The sequence below is a fragment of the Mus caroli genome, unplaced genomic scaffold (assembly GCF_978045245.1).
Source record: "Mus caroli unplaced genomic scaffold, Mus_caroli_1 scaffold_3, whole genome shotgun sequence".
NCBI classification, from domain to species: Eukaryota; Metazoa; Chordata; class Mammalia; order Rodentia; family Muridae; genus Mus; species Mus caroli.
This window is the reverse complement of record NW_028227258.1, coordinates 44,243,199-44,260,794: the sequence shown is the minus strand read 5'-3', so window position 1 is coordinate 44,260,794 and position 17,596 is coordinate 44,243,199. Positions and strand designations below refer to the sequence as shown.

The 17,596-nt window shown below is 41.4% G+C and overlaps 1 protein-coding gene across 1 annotated transcript in view; it reads right to left on the bottom strand.

Annotated features, from left to right (window-relative positions):
• Slc30a7 (solute carrier family 30 member 7) overlaps nt 1–17,596 on the bottom strand; it is a 65,229-nt gene that overhangs the window by 19,795 nt on the left and 27,838 nt on the right. Inside the window, exon 8 of the mRNA XM_021157960.2 lies at nt 17,320–17,455. Coding sequence (XP_021013619.1) covers nt 17,320–17,455 — 136 coding nt within the window. The remainder of the gene's footprint in view (nt 1–17,319; nt 17,456–17,596) is intronic.

Below are 17,596 nucleotides of genomic sequence, written 5' to 3'. Positions count from 1 at the left end.
ATATATATACACACATACATACAAACATAAATCATAATCCATAAAGTACATCTCAGTATATATATGTATACATGTTATTTATATGTGTATATATATGTATATACGTATGTGTATGTATATATGTATATATACTGAGATGTACTTTATGGATTATGACTTATGTTTGTGTCCCCAGCATCTCAGTGTTTGATATATAAATGTTTATGGAACCTAATTTACAGCTAATTCCACTAAACATAATTAAAAAGAGTACATTTTAGGTCAGGAAAACTTACTAACCCTTTTAGAACACATGAAATTATTAACAGAGCAAAAGCACTGGTGCAGACAGTAAAGGCTGAGAAAGTGAAACCCACGGGAATGGGAAAGGCATCCCCATCAGAACACGTGTCCCAGAAGGGAGAAAATACACACACAAGGCCGGCCTACAAAACAACGCAGGCTGCTCCAGGCCTTCCGTAGGTCAGAGAAGGCTGGGAATGAAACCAACTAGCGAGGAAATGAGTTTGATAGTTACGAATCCTGGCACCTAAGCTGAAAAGCATCACTTGATTCTATCTACTGCACACACTAGTAAGAAACCGATGAGGACTCCCTGGGTCAAATAAAGGAGTCTGGCAAAGAAATGAAGTGACTACAGTACATTCAATCTTTACTTTTTGTTTTTTTCCGTAGGTCTTCATTTCTCAAGAAAAGGGAAGGGGGAGTCAGAAAAGGCTTTACCTGCTTACAGGGCTACCATTACCTTCCCTGTTTGGCTCTTCTAAGAAAACTGGGACGGCCAGTACAACACAGCCGAACCCTCACTGCAGCACACAAATATGCCTCATGGTTTTCCTAACAATGACCTGAAATGGTGTTAGAATGTCAGCTGTAGGAGCTGTGGTTGAACACCCAACTGCTCCGGGAAACCGCCTGCTCACTCACAGAGGGAGATGCAATTCAGAACCAAGGTCATTTTCAAAGTCCATGTTTTTTAAAAAAAAAAAAAAAAAAAAAAAGTATGTAGCAATGCCAGATTTTGCCATTTAAAATTGTGTTTAGCTCAGGAGTTTTTACCCATATTTTTCTGATTAACTATCATAACGGGGAACCATAAAACGGATTTTAGCATGGCTCTATCTAGCCATAATGAAAGGATATGGAGGAAAAGACAAGCTTAGCAAATTCCTGACTGAGCTAAGAATTAGAGCTACATCCAAACCCTACAGGGAAAGTTAAAGTAAGCATTTGGAAACAATTAGAGGCTGGCTTCTGGTTGACTAACTCCATTCTGGCTTTCACAATGGAACCCTCCTTTCCTATCATAAGTGAAAAGAGATGATGACTCATTAGGCGTGAATTTACCGTATTACAAAGTAATGGTTTCATTTTTCAAAAGCTGAACGTAATTCTATTATCATACAATAAACATAAAATTAATTTCAAAGCCTTTTAATAGGTTAAATGAGCAACATTTACTCTTTGCTGAAAGTAATTTGCAATGAAAAATTCAAGTTTTATTTCAGATACAGCTTTCAGGGAGCGATTTCCACCACATTCCAAAAGTAAATGAAATAAACTAGCAGTAAGTATAAATAAAATAAACTAAGTATCAGGGTTGGTGAGATGACTCGGCAATTAAGAACACTTGCTGCTCATGCAGAATGAATAGAACCAAGTTTAGTTCCCAGCAGCCACATCTGCTAACTAATAACTGCCCATCGTCGTAGCTCCAGGGGGATTTGATGCCCACTTCTGGGCTCCATGGACACTTACATAGATGTGCATATGCATGCAGACACACTTAGACACATATAAATAAAAATAGTTTAGTGGGACTGGAGCGATGGCTCAAGGTTAAGAGCACTCGGTGCTCCTGCAGAAGACCACACCATTTCCTAGCACTCACCCTGCGGTTCACAAGCCTCTCATGAAAACTCTAGAGCATCAAATGCCCTCTTCTGGCCTCCTTGGGTACCAGGCATACACATGAAACATATACATACCCAAGTGTAGGCAAACACTCATACACTTAAAAAATAAAAATTGACATCTTTAAGCCTATTAAAAACACATATACATTATGATATATGAAGAACAATCTGTGAAGAACAATCATACTTAATAAAAAACTTCAGAGTTTTTAAAGTAATTAAGTCTGAGAACAAATATCCAACAATAAAAGAAACACAATGGTGTGGTGGTGCACACTTTTGATCTCAGCACTTGGCAAGCAGAGGCAGGTGCATCTCTGAGTCCAAGGCCTGCCTGATCTACATAGTGAGACCCTGTCTCAGATAGATAGATAGATAGATAGATAGATAGATAGATAGATAGATAGATAGACAGCCAGCCAGACAGACAGGGAGAAAGAGAGAGAGGGAGAGAGGGAGGGGAAAAAAGAGAGAAAGAGAGGAAAGAAAGGGGAGAGGGAGGGGGAGGGAAGGAGAGGAAAGGGAAGGGAGAGCATTGGATTCCCTGGAACTAGAGTTACAGGTGTTGGGACCTCTGCAAGAACAGCAAGTCCTCTTAACTAATGAGCCCCCTCTCTAGCCACACGCAAAACCTTTTAATGGACAAAAGAAGACAACGACATTCAGTCTCTAATAGGTAGGTACATTTAGACATGTGGTTGTATCTTAACAAGTACAATCAACCCATGGTTATGGGCAATTACTATTAATCTAGAATTTTATAAACCCAGTAGAGAACAGATCCCTCAAAATGGTCCCATCTGGAAATGTGGCTCCCGCATAACTATACTAATCTCCTGGAACCTTAAGTATCTGGGACACAGTTATAACACTTCATGTGTTTGCTTTTTGGAACAAAAAAAAAATCAGCTTATAACATCAAATTAGTAAAGTATAATATCTTTTGTTTATATAACAGTTAATAGTTTTTAAAGTGATTTCATAAAAATTGTCTAATTTCATCCCCCACAACAGCCCAAAGTAACTCTAAGAAAATGTTGGGATCACAGCATTTCAATTGAAGTCACAACTCTGGGGGTCACTGTAACTCTCCTTTTACAGATGGAAAAATCAACTCAGAAAGGAGAAACAACTGTGGTTTGTTACAGCTGGGTAAGAAGCTGTTAGCTATCCAGGGCCAAGACTCAAGCACTGGAACTGCTTGAAGCCTCTCTTCACAGTTAGGTATCCTAGCATCAAGTTACACTCACTTCATTCCCAGGCCCTGGCATAGTGATCGGAACGTAGGACACACTTAGCACCTTTCTAATTACATAGTGAATAGATACGCATTTACTGAATGAGTAACACACTGAAGGTATTATCCATTAAAGACTCAAATGCGGGCTGAGGAGATGGTGCAGTGCGTAAAGCAGATGACATGCAAGTGTGAGGACTTTTGTTTGAATCACCAGAAACCACACAGAACACATCTGTAGCACCAGTGAACCTGAGACAAGATGGGAGACAGGAGAGTCTCCGGAAGCTTGTGGGACAGCTGGTGTGCAATGTGCAGGGGCGAACAACAAAGATACCCAAGCCCAAACAAGTTGAAAGGCAAGGATCAACATAGGAGGTTGCTCTCTGACCCCCATATGCATGTACAGTAAGTATCACCTGCCTTTATACAAATCACATACATATAGTCACATAGATCATATGTAAACATATGCAAGACAGACACACAGATAAAACATTCAGTTGGTAGTGGGGACTACTTGGAATACAGGAGATCTTTTATTTAAATGACACTGAACTGTTCAAAATAAGAGTCAAGTGCCCCAATTCTGTAGCTCTTTAAAAAAGAACCTCTAATAACTGAAAGGCAACTGGCATTTTATTCTGTGCTTACACACAGGTAATAAAGAATTCTACTTAGGAATGGTCAGCACTTTCAGATCTTGTACATTCAATTTATTGTTTCTGTTTTGTTTTGTGTATCAGAAACAGTCTCAAGTAGCCAAGGCTGCCCTGGGAATCCTTATGCGGCTGAGAAGGACCTGGAACAGGATTCCACCACCAGTCTCTCCACCTCCTAAAATTTGAGATTACAATGTCCGGCTTCAACTTGTTATGTTATTTTAAAAAGTTGGTTTTTTAAGACTTATTTATCTGATTTTTATGTGAATGTGTATTTTTCCTGCATGTATGCATGTGTACCACATTTGTGCTTGGTGCCCAGAGTTCTAAGAGGGTATGGGATCCCCTGGCTGTAAGCCACCATATGGAAGCTAGAATGAAACCAGAGTCCCCTGAAACAGCAACAAGTGCTCTTAACTACTGAGCCATCTCTACAGACCCTAACTGGTTCTCCTAATAAAATAGGTTTCCTTCATTTTACTGAATAAGAAACTAATAATCATGTCACCAAACCATCAATATAATTAAAAGGAAATCTAAAAATGCAAAGAGACAACACAATCAATGAAAGAAACAAAAAGGTTCCACAAAAGACACATAGCTTTACAAGAAGAGGTAAGAATAAATTCCAACTATATATATCAAACATCAGGAGACAGATATATTGAAGAGAATGAGACCTGAAGGCACCCGGCCAATGCCAACAAGTAATGGGTCCTCTCTGGCTCTCCCTTCCATTTGATCAGGAGCTCACTGGAGTCAGTTAGCATGAAAAAGAGCACACCACAGTAGTAAGGGAATGCAAATCTCAAAGGAATTGCTGTCAAGCTTCCCAAGAGCCTTCTTATGTAGGCAAGCAGACCATTAACAATGTCCTGATTGGCAGGTTCAAACCCATTTGAATAGCACATGACATATTACAAGGTAGTTATAATCACTTCTACTTTAAAGATGAAAACTGTGAGAGGCAAAGTAGATTGTTAAGGTCACTGTGTAAATAGGAAAGGACTGAGGGGTTCCCCATATAGAGAACCTCGACGCGGGTTTCTAACTGGTGTACTGCACTGGATGCTGGTTCCCCAGAAATGCTGAGGGGTTGTGGATGTGCAAAGGAAACCATGTTTTTAAAGGACTAATTAAGCAAATGAACAAAGTAAGCTTGGCAGACGGCACCTAGCAGCAGAGAAACCCAAGCTACACATAGACGAATAACAAAACCATTACAACGGAAGACCTAAAGGTCAGTCATCCTTTTCTTCTTGCAGCAAGTAAATGAAGACCACGCTTCCTACCTTTTAAACTGTGTGTATTTCAAAGGCTGAAACTATTGACGATTCTCTAGTCAGAGAGACAGCAAGGAGCCACCAAGACCCTCAGAAGGTAAAGGCATTTTGCTTGCAAGCCTGGTGAAATAAGTCTGATTTCTGATACCAACATAAAAACTGTTTTCACAAAGTTGTCATCTGCCCACGACATTCACACAGTGGCACACATACTTCACACACTACACAAAAATGTACAAAAATAATATTAAAATGTTTAGAAAGAGATGATATTAAAATGTAAAGTCTCATTTCAAATATCTTCCCTCTGTCTTCTCAGGGTAGCTATATTTACTTGATTTGTGTTTTTTTTTCCCCCTTCAATGTTTCTTTTCACAAAATATGTAGATATTTTCCTTTTTATATAAATGACTGCAGATCTCTTACAGAATGTATGCTATGCATCTCTCGTGGAAATAGCGCTTTTTAGAGACTATCTAGTTTTCAGAAGCCTGCATATTGGAAACCACAGCACATCACCAGACACCATCTATGTTCTTTGTTAGAGCTCCCTTGCACACAACTTCCTTACTGAAGTATATTAAAAGGCCCATATCATTATTACAAGATTGAAAATTTATCCTGATCAGCAAGACATGCTGTCTTATTGCAGTTTGAATCTTTGTTGTTGTTATTGTTGCTGTTTTATGAGTGAGACTGAGCTAAGTCATTTGTAATCTGAGGAGATAGGTCACTATCTATAGGGCAAGCCTGAGACCTGAGTTCAATTACCAGGTCTTGCGCAATAAAAGGCAGATGTGGTGGTCCAGACCTGCAGTTCCAAGGCCAAGGAGGCAAAGACAGGCACATTTCTGGAACTTGCTGGAAGTTGGTTTAGCCTATCCAGACGTGTGTCTAAGAAAAAATAGGGTTGCCAATTACCCTCGCACATACATGTATACATGCATCCAAACTCACATGAGCATTATACACATGAATATGTGTATAGATATATCATTTGTAGCATATCTTTTCTGTGAACTAAATAAACTTATATTTCTGCCTTTTTTTCCATTGTGTTAGTCTTTTACAATTTTTTCTGCCATACTGGAGATTAAACCCAGGGCCTCATATTTATGAAGCAAGTACTCTACCACTGAGCTACATGGCTTCTAGTTTAACTTTTACTCTTAGAGGCTGTCTCTGTACCAGTCCTTTTTATTCAAGTTGATTATGCCTTTTGAACTTCCTTTTATGCTTTTTCCTATGCCAAATTCTTATTTATTTTTATTACATATAATTTATTTATTCTGAGTGCATGTGTGTGATTGCACAGGTGTCATAAAGTGTGTATGGTGGTCACAGGACAACTTATACAGGTTGGTTTTCTTCTTTCACCATGGAGGTCCCAGGATGGAATTCAGGTCCTCAGGCTTGGTGGGAAGCCCCTTTACCAGCTGAGCCATCTTGTCCTCCATCCCCCATATGGTTCACCTCCCCCACCATTTCCTTCTAAGTTTGAGCCACAGCAATCACTAGTACTCTCATATGGATAAGTCACTCAGTCATGGCTTCTTCTAGTGCTAACGTGCTTTTGCATTTTACTTTTCTGGCTCAAAGCCATTGGCAGTTTCTCCAGGTCTAGAACATAAGGTACAATTTCAAGTGTATCTTTTTCCACATGGCAATGCCATTATTGAAAGGCATCTTTTACCCCTGATCTATGATGCTGCACTTCACAGAAAATGCATCTGCTTCTGGACTCACTGGTCTGAACCGCAAGTCATTCTGCTTTTCTAGGCACGTCACTTTTAGTTATAAAGACTACATGTTAGGCTTGTTTTCCCTTACCTACCTTACAATCAATATTTACTAACTCTTCTCCAGAGACGGACGGGAGGGAGGGAGGGAGGGAGGGAGGGAGGGAGGGAGGGAGGGAGGGAGGGAAGAAGGAAGGAAGGAAGGAAGGAAGGAAGGAACCAAAAACCATTGCATTTGTCCAAATGTCTCTTTGGCATCTCTGGCAATGATCTCGTGGTTTTCTCTCTCCACTGTTTAATATGACAAATAATATGCATAAACTCCGTAATGCTGAATTACCTTTGCTTTCTTAGAATGAACACAAATTGTACATGATTTCCAGAAGACTTTTTGAAAATAGCACTGAATATTCTAAATTATAATAAATCTGCAATTGAATAAATATCAGATAATTCTGAACTCCTGTAGCTTGAAAATCATTTTACAGACTACAGATCTGAGGCCTCCAGGGATGGATTTGCCCATCATTTCTGGTGGTTTTGACAAACACTGGTGCCATTCTGTTGATTTATTTTAAGGAACCAGAACCGCACCACTGCGTAACAAGAAAACATCTGGAGACAATGCACACCCTGCACAAGGACACTCAGTGGACGACAGAAAGCAGCCCGAGACCCCGAGGAAGCGCTTGGAACCTGCACTTTTCTGCTCTTTCACCTAGTCAGCCATTCACCAGCCACTGGTCTGCACTGACGAACCCTAGCTCTTTTCTAAATGTGGGGCTGGACATTTAGAAAACAGAAGAGAAAGGAAAAAATGAGTCACATACCTTAAAGTGACCCTTAGTGAGTCACTCAGATATATAATCCCCATTCTCAAGTGTGTGGGAAGCTTGTGGCTCACTTCAATGCAATGGAGTACAACTAAGGCAAGTGAATTTAAGATGGATTTTAAGGTACAAATGAGTTGATTTTTAGTTCATCAAGGAAAAAACCCTGGCTATGCCTGACTTGATCAGAGCCAAGCCCTTAAGAGTGGGTCTAAAGTATTGGTTGAGGTCAACTACTCCTCTGCGATTTTGAAGAAGTAAGCCACCATGAGCTCAACAGCTGCATGCTCAGGATTTCTGCTGACAACCACATAAGCTTGCAAGATGACCCTGAGCCTCAGAGGAGGCTGTAGCCCCAGCCAACACATTAGTTACAGCTTTGTGAGGCCTGAGCAGGGAAGGCAGCTGGGCTCTGCCCAGAATACTGATCATGGAAACTGTGAGGTAACCATCCAGCCTGGGACAATCTGTGTAGTCAGCCATTCCCCACAGCCCCCTTCCTATTTCACGTGTAAGGCTTCAGTCACTTCACAAAGACAGATCCCATTCACCCCAAACAAGACTGCAGCAGAGAGCTATGCCTGGATTTCAAACCTTTGGGGTAGGAAAAAGGGAAATGTGAAATAGTGGCATCTTATGAGCCTTTAATAAAAGCAATGAAAGTAAGGTACAGATTTATGCTTTCTTTTTTTTTAGATTTATTTATTTTATTTATGTGAGTACACTGTTGCTGTCTTCAGATACCAGAAGAGGGGGGTGGATCCCATTATAAATGGTTGTGAGCCACCATGTGGCTGCTGGGAATTGAACTCAGGTCCATCTGGGAGAGTGTGCTCTCTTTATAATGACTCATAATGAACAGTGGTCAGAAATGAGGGATTCTACATTAGGGTTGTCTGGATTTGGATATATGGATATACATTTATATTTCATTAATGACCTCTCCTCCTTTATCTGACAGATCCCGACAAAAAAAATGCATCACTCTTGAGGGAAGAGTGAGACTTCTGTTAAAGTAACAGTAAAACTCTACTTCTTGCAATGTTATTTATACACAGAGCTTTTGAAAGGTTTTAATACAGCTTCTAACGCAAAGACTCAACTCTCTCATCTCTGCAGGTCTTGGCTGGCTTCATTTAAACTGTACTGTCAGATTTGTTGTTATTTAGTAATCTTTGCCCTCTGGTTCTGAAAACTCACTCTACTTCTTAAAGCAATCTACAGTATGTCAATTCTTATTTTCCATCATTAGCCTTGGCTCAGAGCATGCTGGAAGTATATCCTGTGTCAACAATCCTTAAAAAGGCATTTAATCACATAATCATGAAACTTAAAAAGCAACAACAACAACAAAATCCACATTCATGGATGACAGAGCAGAGCCATAATTCAAGCCATCCAATCCCCAGTCTAGGTCTCCAGAAGCCAAAACACTACGGTGAACAAAGTACACCCGTGTCGGCTGAGGATGAGAGTACTGATGTACTGATGTGTCTATCTACTGACACCCTGCTACATCCAGCACCACTGTTTTAGAAAATGGGGATGATAAATTCAGAGGTGTAAGTAGTTAGGAACAGGGGGAGCTTCAAAAGTCTGGGCTTCCGAGACTCCTCAGGACTGACAGGAAACAGGAAGAAGGGGATCATAGATTAGGATACTATGATTAAAGGCGCATGAAGGCAACCAAGTGCTTTTCCCATAAAGAGCTAAAGTTTTATGCACAGGAACTATGATGGAAAACAACCACAGCCTGAAAACCAGGCAAGAGGCCGATAAAAGCATTTTGATCCTAAGCGATTTATTCTGGAAGCATCAGTAAGGTACTCATAGGTTTAAAAACTTTCTGAAATGTCTACTTAATAAAATCAGCAGATCAACACTTACCTTGTTATGTGAGTCAACTTTCCATACTATAACAAATATACTGAGCTACCAAACTATAAAGAGAAATGGTTTCTCGGGCTCAGTTGTCACAGGCAGTCATTGTTTTCAGGCCCACGGCAGGGCAGCACTTCATGACAGACTAGGAATGACAGTCCAGATCCACTCACTTCATAGAGCCAACGAGCAAACACAAGAGAAGGGGCCAGAGTCTCACTGCTTCCTTCGGGGACACACCCCGGTGACCTGAGGACCTTCACCAGGCTGTACCTGGTTCCACCATCTCCCAATTGTGCTCCAATCAAGACCAAGCCTTTACTACACGGGCCTTTCTCCAGATGACACTTCAGGTCCAGGGCACATACACTTTTATTTTCATGGTGTGTATGCATGTGTGCATGGGTGTGTAGGTGTGCAGCTCTATCCATGTGACATCTGACTTTAGGACAGAAGAAACAATATGATGTGTCTGTTGTTGAAAGGGAAACGGATTACTGAGACGCTCACATGGGAAGACTGCACCACACAGAACTCGTCTCTTTTCAGTCTGAATCATTTTACATTCATGGCCCAGTGCTTCCCTCAGCAGAGAACAAACACTTAAAGAGGAGGTACAGTGACTGACTCCGAACCTACAAACTGCCTGTGTCTCCAGGTACTAATCAGCTGTCTGAAAAAACCATTTCCCCAGGAAAACCTGCAAGAGGAGTGGGCTCCAGGTGGACTTGTGACATTCACACAGCGTTAACTTCTGACGGTAAGCAACGGCATCGAAGCCACCAAGGTTCTTTAAGGGAAACTTAGCGAGCGTCAAGTGAAAACAAACCTCACTCCCGTTCTGTGATCCTATGAACCAAAACCCCATCCGCCCTCCCTGGCTAGGAAACAGCCCTGTCCTCAATAGCTAACTCATACTTAACATTTACATACACTAACCATTGAGAGGTATTTATGATCCGTCTGTCTCTCTCCCTCCCGTGTGTGTGTGTGTGTGTGTGTGTGTGTGTGTGTGTGTGTGTGTGTAAGGGAAAATGGGTATGATTGGAGTTTGCTGAAGTAACCAATTCCTAAATATACTCATTATAGTTTATAGACAAAGGCAAAACCTGACTGAATTAGTGTTCTGTCCTCAGAGTGTAAAAGGTGATCCAGTAAAACCACTGCACGCTTGTTCCACGGTAGCGTTACGTCATAGACTCTGCTCTGTCAGCGTTCTCCAGTCAATGCTATTGGATTCTTTCAATATTTGTAGAGATTCTCTCTGCCTGCATCTCCTAACTCAGGTTCTTCATAGGAACCACTAAACACACACATGACCAGAGTGAGGGCCTCTTAGCTCCTCAAGAACAGCACAGGCCCAGCACTTTCTAGATGCACAGGTGAGAAGTGCTTAGTACCTGTAAATAGGTGCCTTGTGTGCTCTGCCTTTCCCCAGAAAGCTAGTTGGACAATGGTGTTAGATTGACCAGTCACTGTAACTCCGGGGTAACAGTGTCCAATTCGTTCAGTCTTACAAACTGAAAATTTATACAAACAGGAGATAAAATTCTGAGAGACTGTTTTCTTCTGCCTCACACGGCCAAAAGAATAGTAAACGTAGCCACTTGAAAGGCAAACCACAACGGAAATTGTTAGGGAACGCCTAAAAACATTTCTGAAAAAGATAAAATGCCTACAATCTCTTATATATATGACTATATGAAGATAGAGTAGTTTCCTATGTGTGATTTTTGGTCATTATAAAGCACAAATAATTGGAATCAATTATAGTTTGCCCAAGCTGGCGTCCTGGTCAAATCATGAACATATGAAGAGTGACGTGTCAGTCGTTTATAGAATGCCACTGCACACATATGAAGAGTGACGTGTCAGTCACTTTATAGAATGCCACCTGCAGAGCTTGTTTTCATCATGCATGGCCTTCTAGCTCTTACCTCTAATCACACCCGGTGCTTGTCATTGCTCAACCCTCTAAATCTGCCTTGAAAATGAGTATTTCCCTCAATATGATAAAAAAATAAATGTATTATTTAAAACTTCTTATACAAAACAGGAGGACATTCTTTTATGTACATCTACATGACTATGTTTTTGTTTTTCATAAGTACAAAACACAAGAAGGATGAGAACTGGAAAACTTCACAAACGGATAATAGTAATACAGAAGTCTAGCAGGCTTCAGAAGCTCCCTGTAACAACACACACGGCTGTGTCCTCCCGGGTCCTCCCACCGAGCGTACGGCTCCCTTTTATTCAAGTGGTGAACACAATCGCACTAAGTCAATGGGATCATTTAGAGTTTGCAGTGACACAACCAATTTCCTCCGCTTTCTACTTCCTTCCAATGCCAGCTTTCTCGTGGGAGGAGAAGGGGGTGACCCACTGTAAACTGCACCCGAGATCCATTTCCGGGAACTAATATTCTCTCTCTGCAGCTTCCACTCTGGCTCCTCACTGAGAAACAAAAGTCACCACAGTACAAACCAGTTTTGCCCAGAAATTCTCACTCCCCATTGCTTGAGCCAGAAAATGTTGGGAGAAAACCAACTGTGGGAAGTGACCTCCACTGTCAAAGGGGAAACTGAGTCTGTCTAGATGAGAAAGGACAGAGCAGGTTTCCACAACACACTTTACCTGGACAATATGGCACAGAGAACATGGAGAGATTGGAAAGAAAAATACTTTTTAGTTTTTCTTGCTGTATAACCCAGGCTGGTCTCAGAGTGGAAGTCTGCTTCCTCAGCCTCCCAGGGGCTGGGATCATGGTGCCTGTCACCATGCCCAGAATTCACAGGCTCAATAATATACTTGTGAGTGGAGTGGAACCCCATCTATGCCCCTACTGATGAGCATGGCGTTCCTTATAAAAGCACAGGTTTTACAGGAAAGGCAATACTGAGCTGGTACTTGAGATAAAGTTTAAGATTTCTCAGGTAGACTTATGGGAGACTGGGGCAGGGGGCTGGCTCCTCACTTATTCTTTCTACTTTTACCTCGCTGTTCACTCCACTGCACACACACCTCCCAACCGTTTGAGTACCAGAGGCACATTCTTGGTTACTGAAGAGCTGAGCACTTGGCCTTTTTTGACCTGCCACCTCTATCGCTTTCTCTCTTTACTCTTGGTTTAGGTAGCCATGTAGACCACCCATCCTTTAGTGGCTATACAATGCTCTTTTCTTCCACCTCGCTGATTATAACTTAGACCTTAGATGTCAATTTTAAGCATATCACATCTATTTTTATTTTATGTGTATGAGTGCCCTACCTGCATACCTGCATGTAAGCACCTGGGTGTGTGTGTGTGTGTGTTTGTGTGTGTGTTTGTGTGTGTGTGTGTGTACAGAGTATAATTTGTGCTGGTTAACAACTCCTAAGCAGGGAGCTCATCAGTTAATTTCCCTCTCTTATAATCCCTGCCTTACTCCCTGTCACAGTAGCACTCATAATTCTTTTTACCACTGTATAACATCTACCAAGCAGCTAAGCAAGACATGAGGAAACACACACCCATACTAGTTGTTTTTATACTAAACTCATGACCACAAACCTCAAAGTGGGTCCTGGGTGCTGCCCGGCAATCATGCTTTCCACTTTACAGTGAAAGGCTCTGAAGGGGGCCGACTGCGGCTCTGCCCCCTCCCCCAACTGTCTCTCGATGCTCTCTGACCAGGATTTCCTTCTCACCACCCTCCCCAGTGTCTGCTGTAAGTGACCAATCATCAGAGAGCATTTGCTGGGTTACTCATTCCTTCCTGTTGGAGAGCTTTCTTTGGAGGGCCTCGAGTGTGTTCTCGGCTCTCCTGTCTTGCTGCACCGTGCTGTGCATGTTCTATTATCTCCTCTGATACCCATGTGCTTTACTGACTCCCCAGTGGGGGTAAGGGATTGGCTATGTGATCAACCCAGGAGAGTAGGTACCACAGCGTTTGCTGAATGAATGACCTTCAGATACACTGTAATTATTTACTGTCTCAAAGAGGTAAGATTTTAATAGCTGCATCATACATTTCAATAACTAATTGTATTATAATCAGATTGCCTCCATTTCTTAATATGTTAAGTATACGGAAACTAAAGGTTTTTGGGAATTAAACAGTAGGTCATAAGAATAAAAAGGAGTTGTACTTATGATAACTGACTGAGGCTGCTCAATGTACTATACTAAAAAGGGAGCTGCTGCTAAGCCAGTTTCTGAAGGACAGAGCCACAGACTACGGGATACTTCCAAGGAGAAGGAAGGAGTTGCGTGGTGGCACTGCGTCAGCTGACCGCTAGACTGTGACTTTATCCAGCTCTGTGTTAACTGGGTGATGACAGCAATGCCGTATCTACACACCCACGGCCTACTGGGAACCTCCACATGAGTACATAACATAGCATCTCAGGCCAGCAGTGCGCAGAACACATCTGCTCATCTACAGTGCCTTCAAACGGGAGGGAAGCACCAGTCCTCTCACAGTGACAACTCCATCCATCCTGGGTGAGAGCTTTAGGCATTGCCATGGCTCCCATTCACTCGGCCCTGACCCACACATTCACAGCCATGAGCAAATCTCATTAGGTCTACCCCATTTTCTGGCTTTATTCAAGTCTCTCCATTGCTGGATTGGACCTAGCTACTATTGCCTCTCCCTTGGTCCATTATGGAATCTTCTAGATGGTTTACTTGTTTAAACTTGTACCTCTGCATTAAGATAGCTTCTTTCTTTTTATCTTTCTTTCTTTTATTTTACTCAATTAATTTATTTATTAGAGTCAGGGTCTCACTATGTAGCTCTGTGTAGCTTAGAACTTGCTATGTAAACCAAGTTGACCTCGAACTCACAGAGATCTGCTTGCTTCTGCCTCTTAAGTGCTGGGATTACAGGTTCCACCATGCCCAGTTAAAAACTATTTTTAAAAAATCAAATCAGGCTGGGCAGTGGTGGCACACGCCTTTAATCCCAGCACTTGGGAGACAGAGGCAGGTGGATTTCTGAGTTCAAGGCCAGCCTGGTCTACAGAGTGAGTTCCAGGATATCCAGTGCCACACAGAGAAACACTGTTTTGGGGAAAAAAAAAAAAAAAAAAACAACCAACAATAACAAAAAACAACAACAAAATCAAATCAGGAGGATGGAAAGATGGCTTTGTGGCCAAGAGCACTCATGGCTCAGTTCCCAGCATCCATCTGGTGGCTCACACTATCTTAAAATTCCAGTTCCAGGAGGTCCAACAAACTCTTTAGATCTCAACAAGGCACTAGGCATACATGCAGGTAAAACATGATGTGGCACTCAGGCATACATGCAGGTAAAACATGGTACACAAATATACATGCTGGTAAAACACTCACGTACATAAAATAAAATGAAGTTTAAAAATACGAATAAGGGTAGGAGGATGCAGACAAGTGGCAGTGCCTGCCAAGCACGCCCAGGCTTTGGCGTGGTCCCCAGCACCGCAAACAAAATATATAGACCAAGGGTCACTCTACGATGGTTTCCCACTGCACATGAAATTAAATCCAACCTCCAAGTCCTGTAATTTTCCCTGGTATATTTCTTCAATTTCACCCAAACCGCTCTTCTCTCCCCCCTGTGCCTCGGCCACGCTGGCCCCCTTTAGGGCAGCTGGGTTGTTTCTTTTTTTTGTTTCTAAACCAACTGGTCCCTAGGCTGGAAAGCTCTCAGTGACTAATAGTTAGGTCTGCAGACTTCCCTTATCATTCAATCTCAGCTGACAGCTCAGTGACCAGCATCAAGTCCTACCTTAGCTCTGCATAATATAAATAATCATATCAGAGGCAACATTCATTTATTGATTTGATTATCTCTCTCCTATGGTAAGATAAAATGAAAATAGTAGGGATCTTAGAGCCAAAAGAAGCTACCTGTGGAAGATGGTATATAAAGAATTTTTTAAAAATGTACTAGACATCGTGGCAAGATAAGTTCATTGTGTACGCATGAATTTATCTATTATTTATTTTTTGTTTGTATAAGAAATGAGTAAGAAGATAACAAGGAAAACAATTCAAGTTGGAAATAGAAAATATATAACTCTTTAGGGTGAAAAAGCCTAACCTAAGTTTTTCCACCTCAAATCTGAAGTGTGCCAGTTCCTTTGCCAGGAGAACCCTATGGTCACTTTATAATAGTAGGACACCAATTTGCCCCACAGAGCTCTAGAGAAACATAAGCAGACTCGGGACAGAGGGTTAAATGCTTTGGAAGGGGTCTTTGGTAGAAGGTGCTCCAGGGAAACTCCACACAGTGCGGAGGGCAAATCAGGAAATGTTCCCCGAAGGGTGATACTTCATAGGAAGGATGTGGACTTGGGGTACACACATCTAGAGAACTGAGGGGAAGGGTGCATCATTAAATGCAGGAAGAGTTGAGAGAGGAGACAAGAACAGGAATGCGGAGGGCTTATTGCCATAGTTAGGAAACTGAAAAGAAAAGACTCACTGAGGGAGGGGGATTAACAAAATTAAACAATATCAGGAAGTCTCATTAAGGATTATGAATTTTCTTCTGAGAGAAAGAGTGAGAAAAGGATAAGATAATTGCAGTATATCACATAATCCACATCAAAGAAATGTCACTGCAGCATGACAAGAGGGGACAAAGTGGTCATCACACCAAACAATGGCGGTGGTCAGAATTCTTGTAACAGTGAGTGGAGAAAGAGCAAGGGAAATACTACGATCATACTCTTAAAGAACCATTAGGAGATAATAACACTATAATATACAACACAACAGAGTGCAGCTCAAAACACCCACGGCAAGACAGGTAGTCGCAGAAGTGAGCAAGTCTGTCAGGAAGTGGTCACATCCAAGCTAATTCCCAGGAGTGTGGTAAGACCTCCAGATGAGGAAAAGGAATTCTGAGCTCTAGAAAGGCTTCCAAACACCACTTGGTTCCCTGTGCCAATACTTAAAGAATAATCTGCATGTTTAAAATGTATATCTATTTTTAGGGCAGAAACTGAAAAACAACCACCTCTAACTTTAGCACTGCAATTCCATGGCAATCTATTCCATCAATCCTCGTCAACACTGAGTTATGAAGTCTGCGGTCTTACTTCTCACCAGCGTTCATCTCCCTACAAAAGCTGCTGCTGCTGACAGTACAGATACAGAGAGATGATAATGCTCCAACTGAGACACACGATGCAAAATTTAAAATGATCAAGTGCAGCAAGATAAAGGAATATAATTCTAGTGTTTTAAAATAGAAACAAAGCCAACAATAAAGTGTGTTTTAGGACAAAGGATTCTAGATGATAATATTAACTACACAATGCACTGCAGCAAGTGGTCGTTGCAGATGGACCTCCCTACAGTCTTCATAGACCACCAGCTCCATGGCTGGTGAGCAAGTGAAAAGACCAATGAAATGGCAGAATTAAAGATGGGTCTGGCAGGGGCAACACTGATACCAGGGTTTGACATTGTCAGTTCTAGATATAAACTAAAATCATCTAGTTAATGACTTTACATTGCCAAGATTTTATTCTATAGATATAGTGTATGGTTTAAGATTTGAATTATGATCAACGACTTAAATGTCAAAAATCAAAAAGAAATGTTAAAACTCCAGGCAAGATATAAATGGGAAATGTACGAAAATTTGAAGATATAAGGAGAACTTGGATAGGACTTGTTTTAAAGAGCAAAGGGAACCCCACATGATAATCTGCACTGAAGGTGCCCAGCCATTGGTTCTGTTGTCGTCTCCCTCTCACTTAGTAACAGATAGTAGCAGTCTGGACCACTTACCTTACAACTATAAGAATGGCTATAAGAATCGAACAGATAGGATCTGCTATCATCAACCCAAAATTTTGCATCATGATGGCAGAGGCAATTACACCAATACTTCCAAGTGTATCAGCTAGAATGTGTAAAAATACACCTAGAAAGAAAGCATAGGAGAGATTAGAATACTGAAGTAGGAATATTTCTTAGGACTATATTTAAAATTTCTTACATATCAAGGAAAAAAATCAGGAGGAGTGCAGTAGTAACTGTGTAGCAGAATATTTATAAACTGACA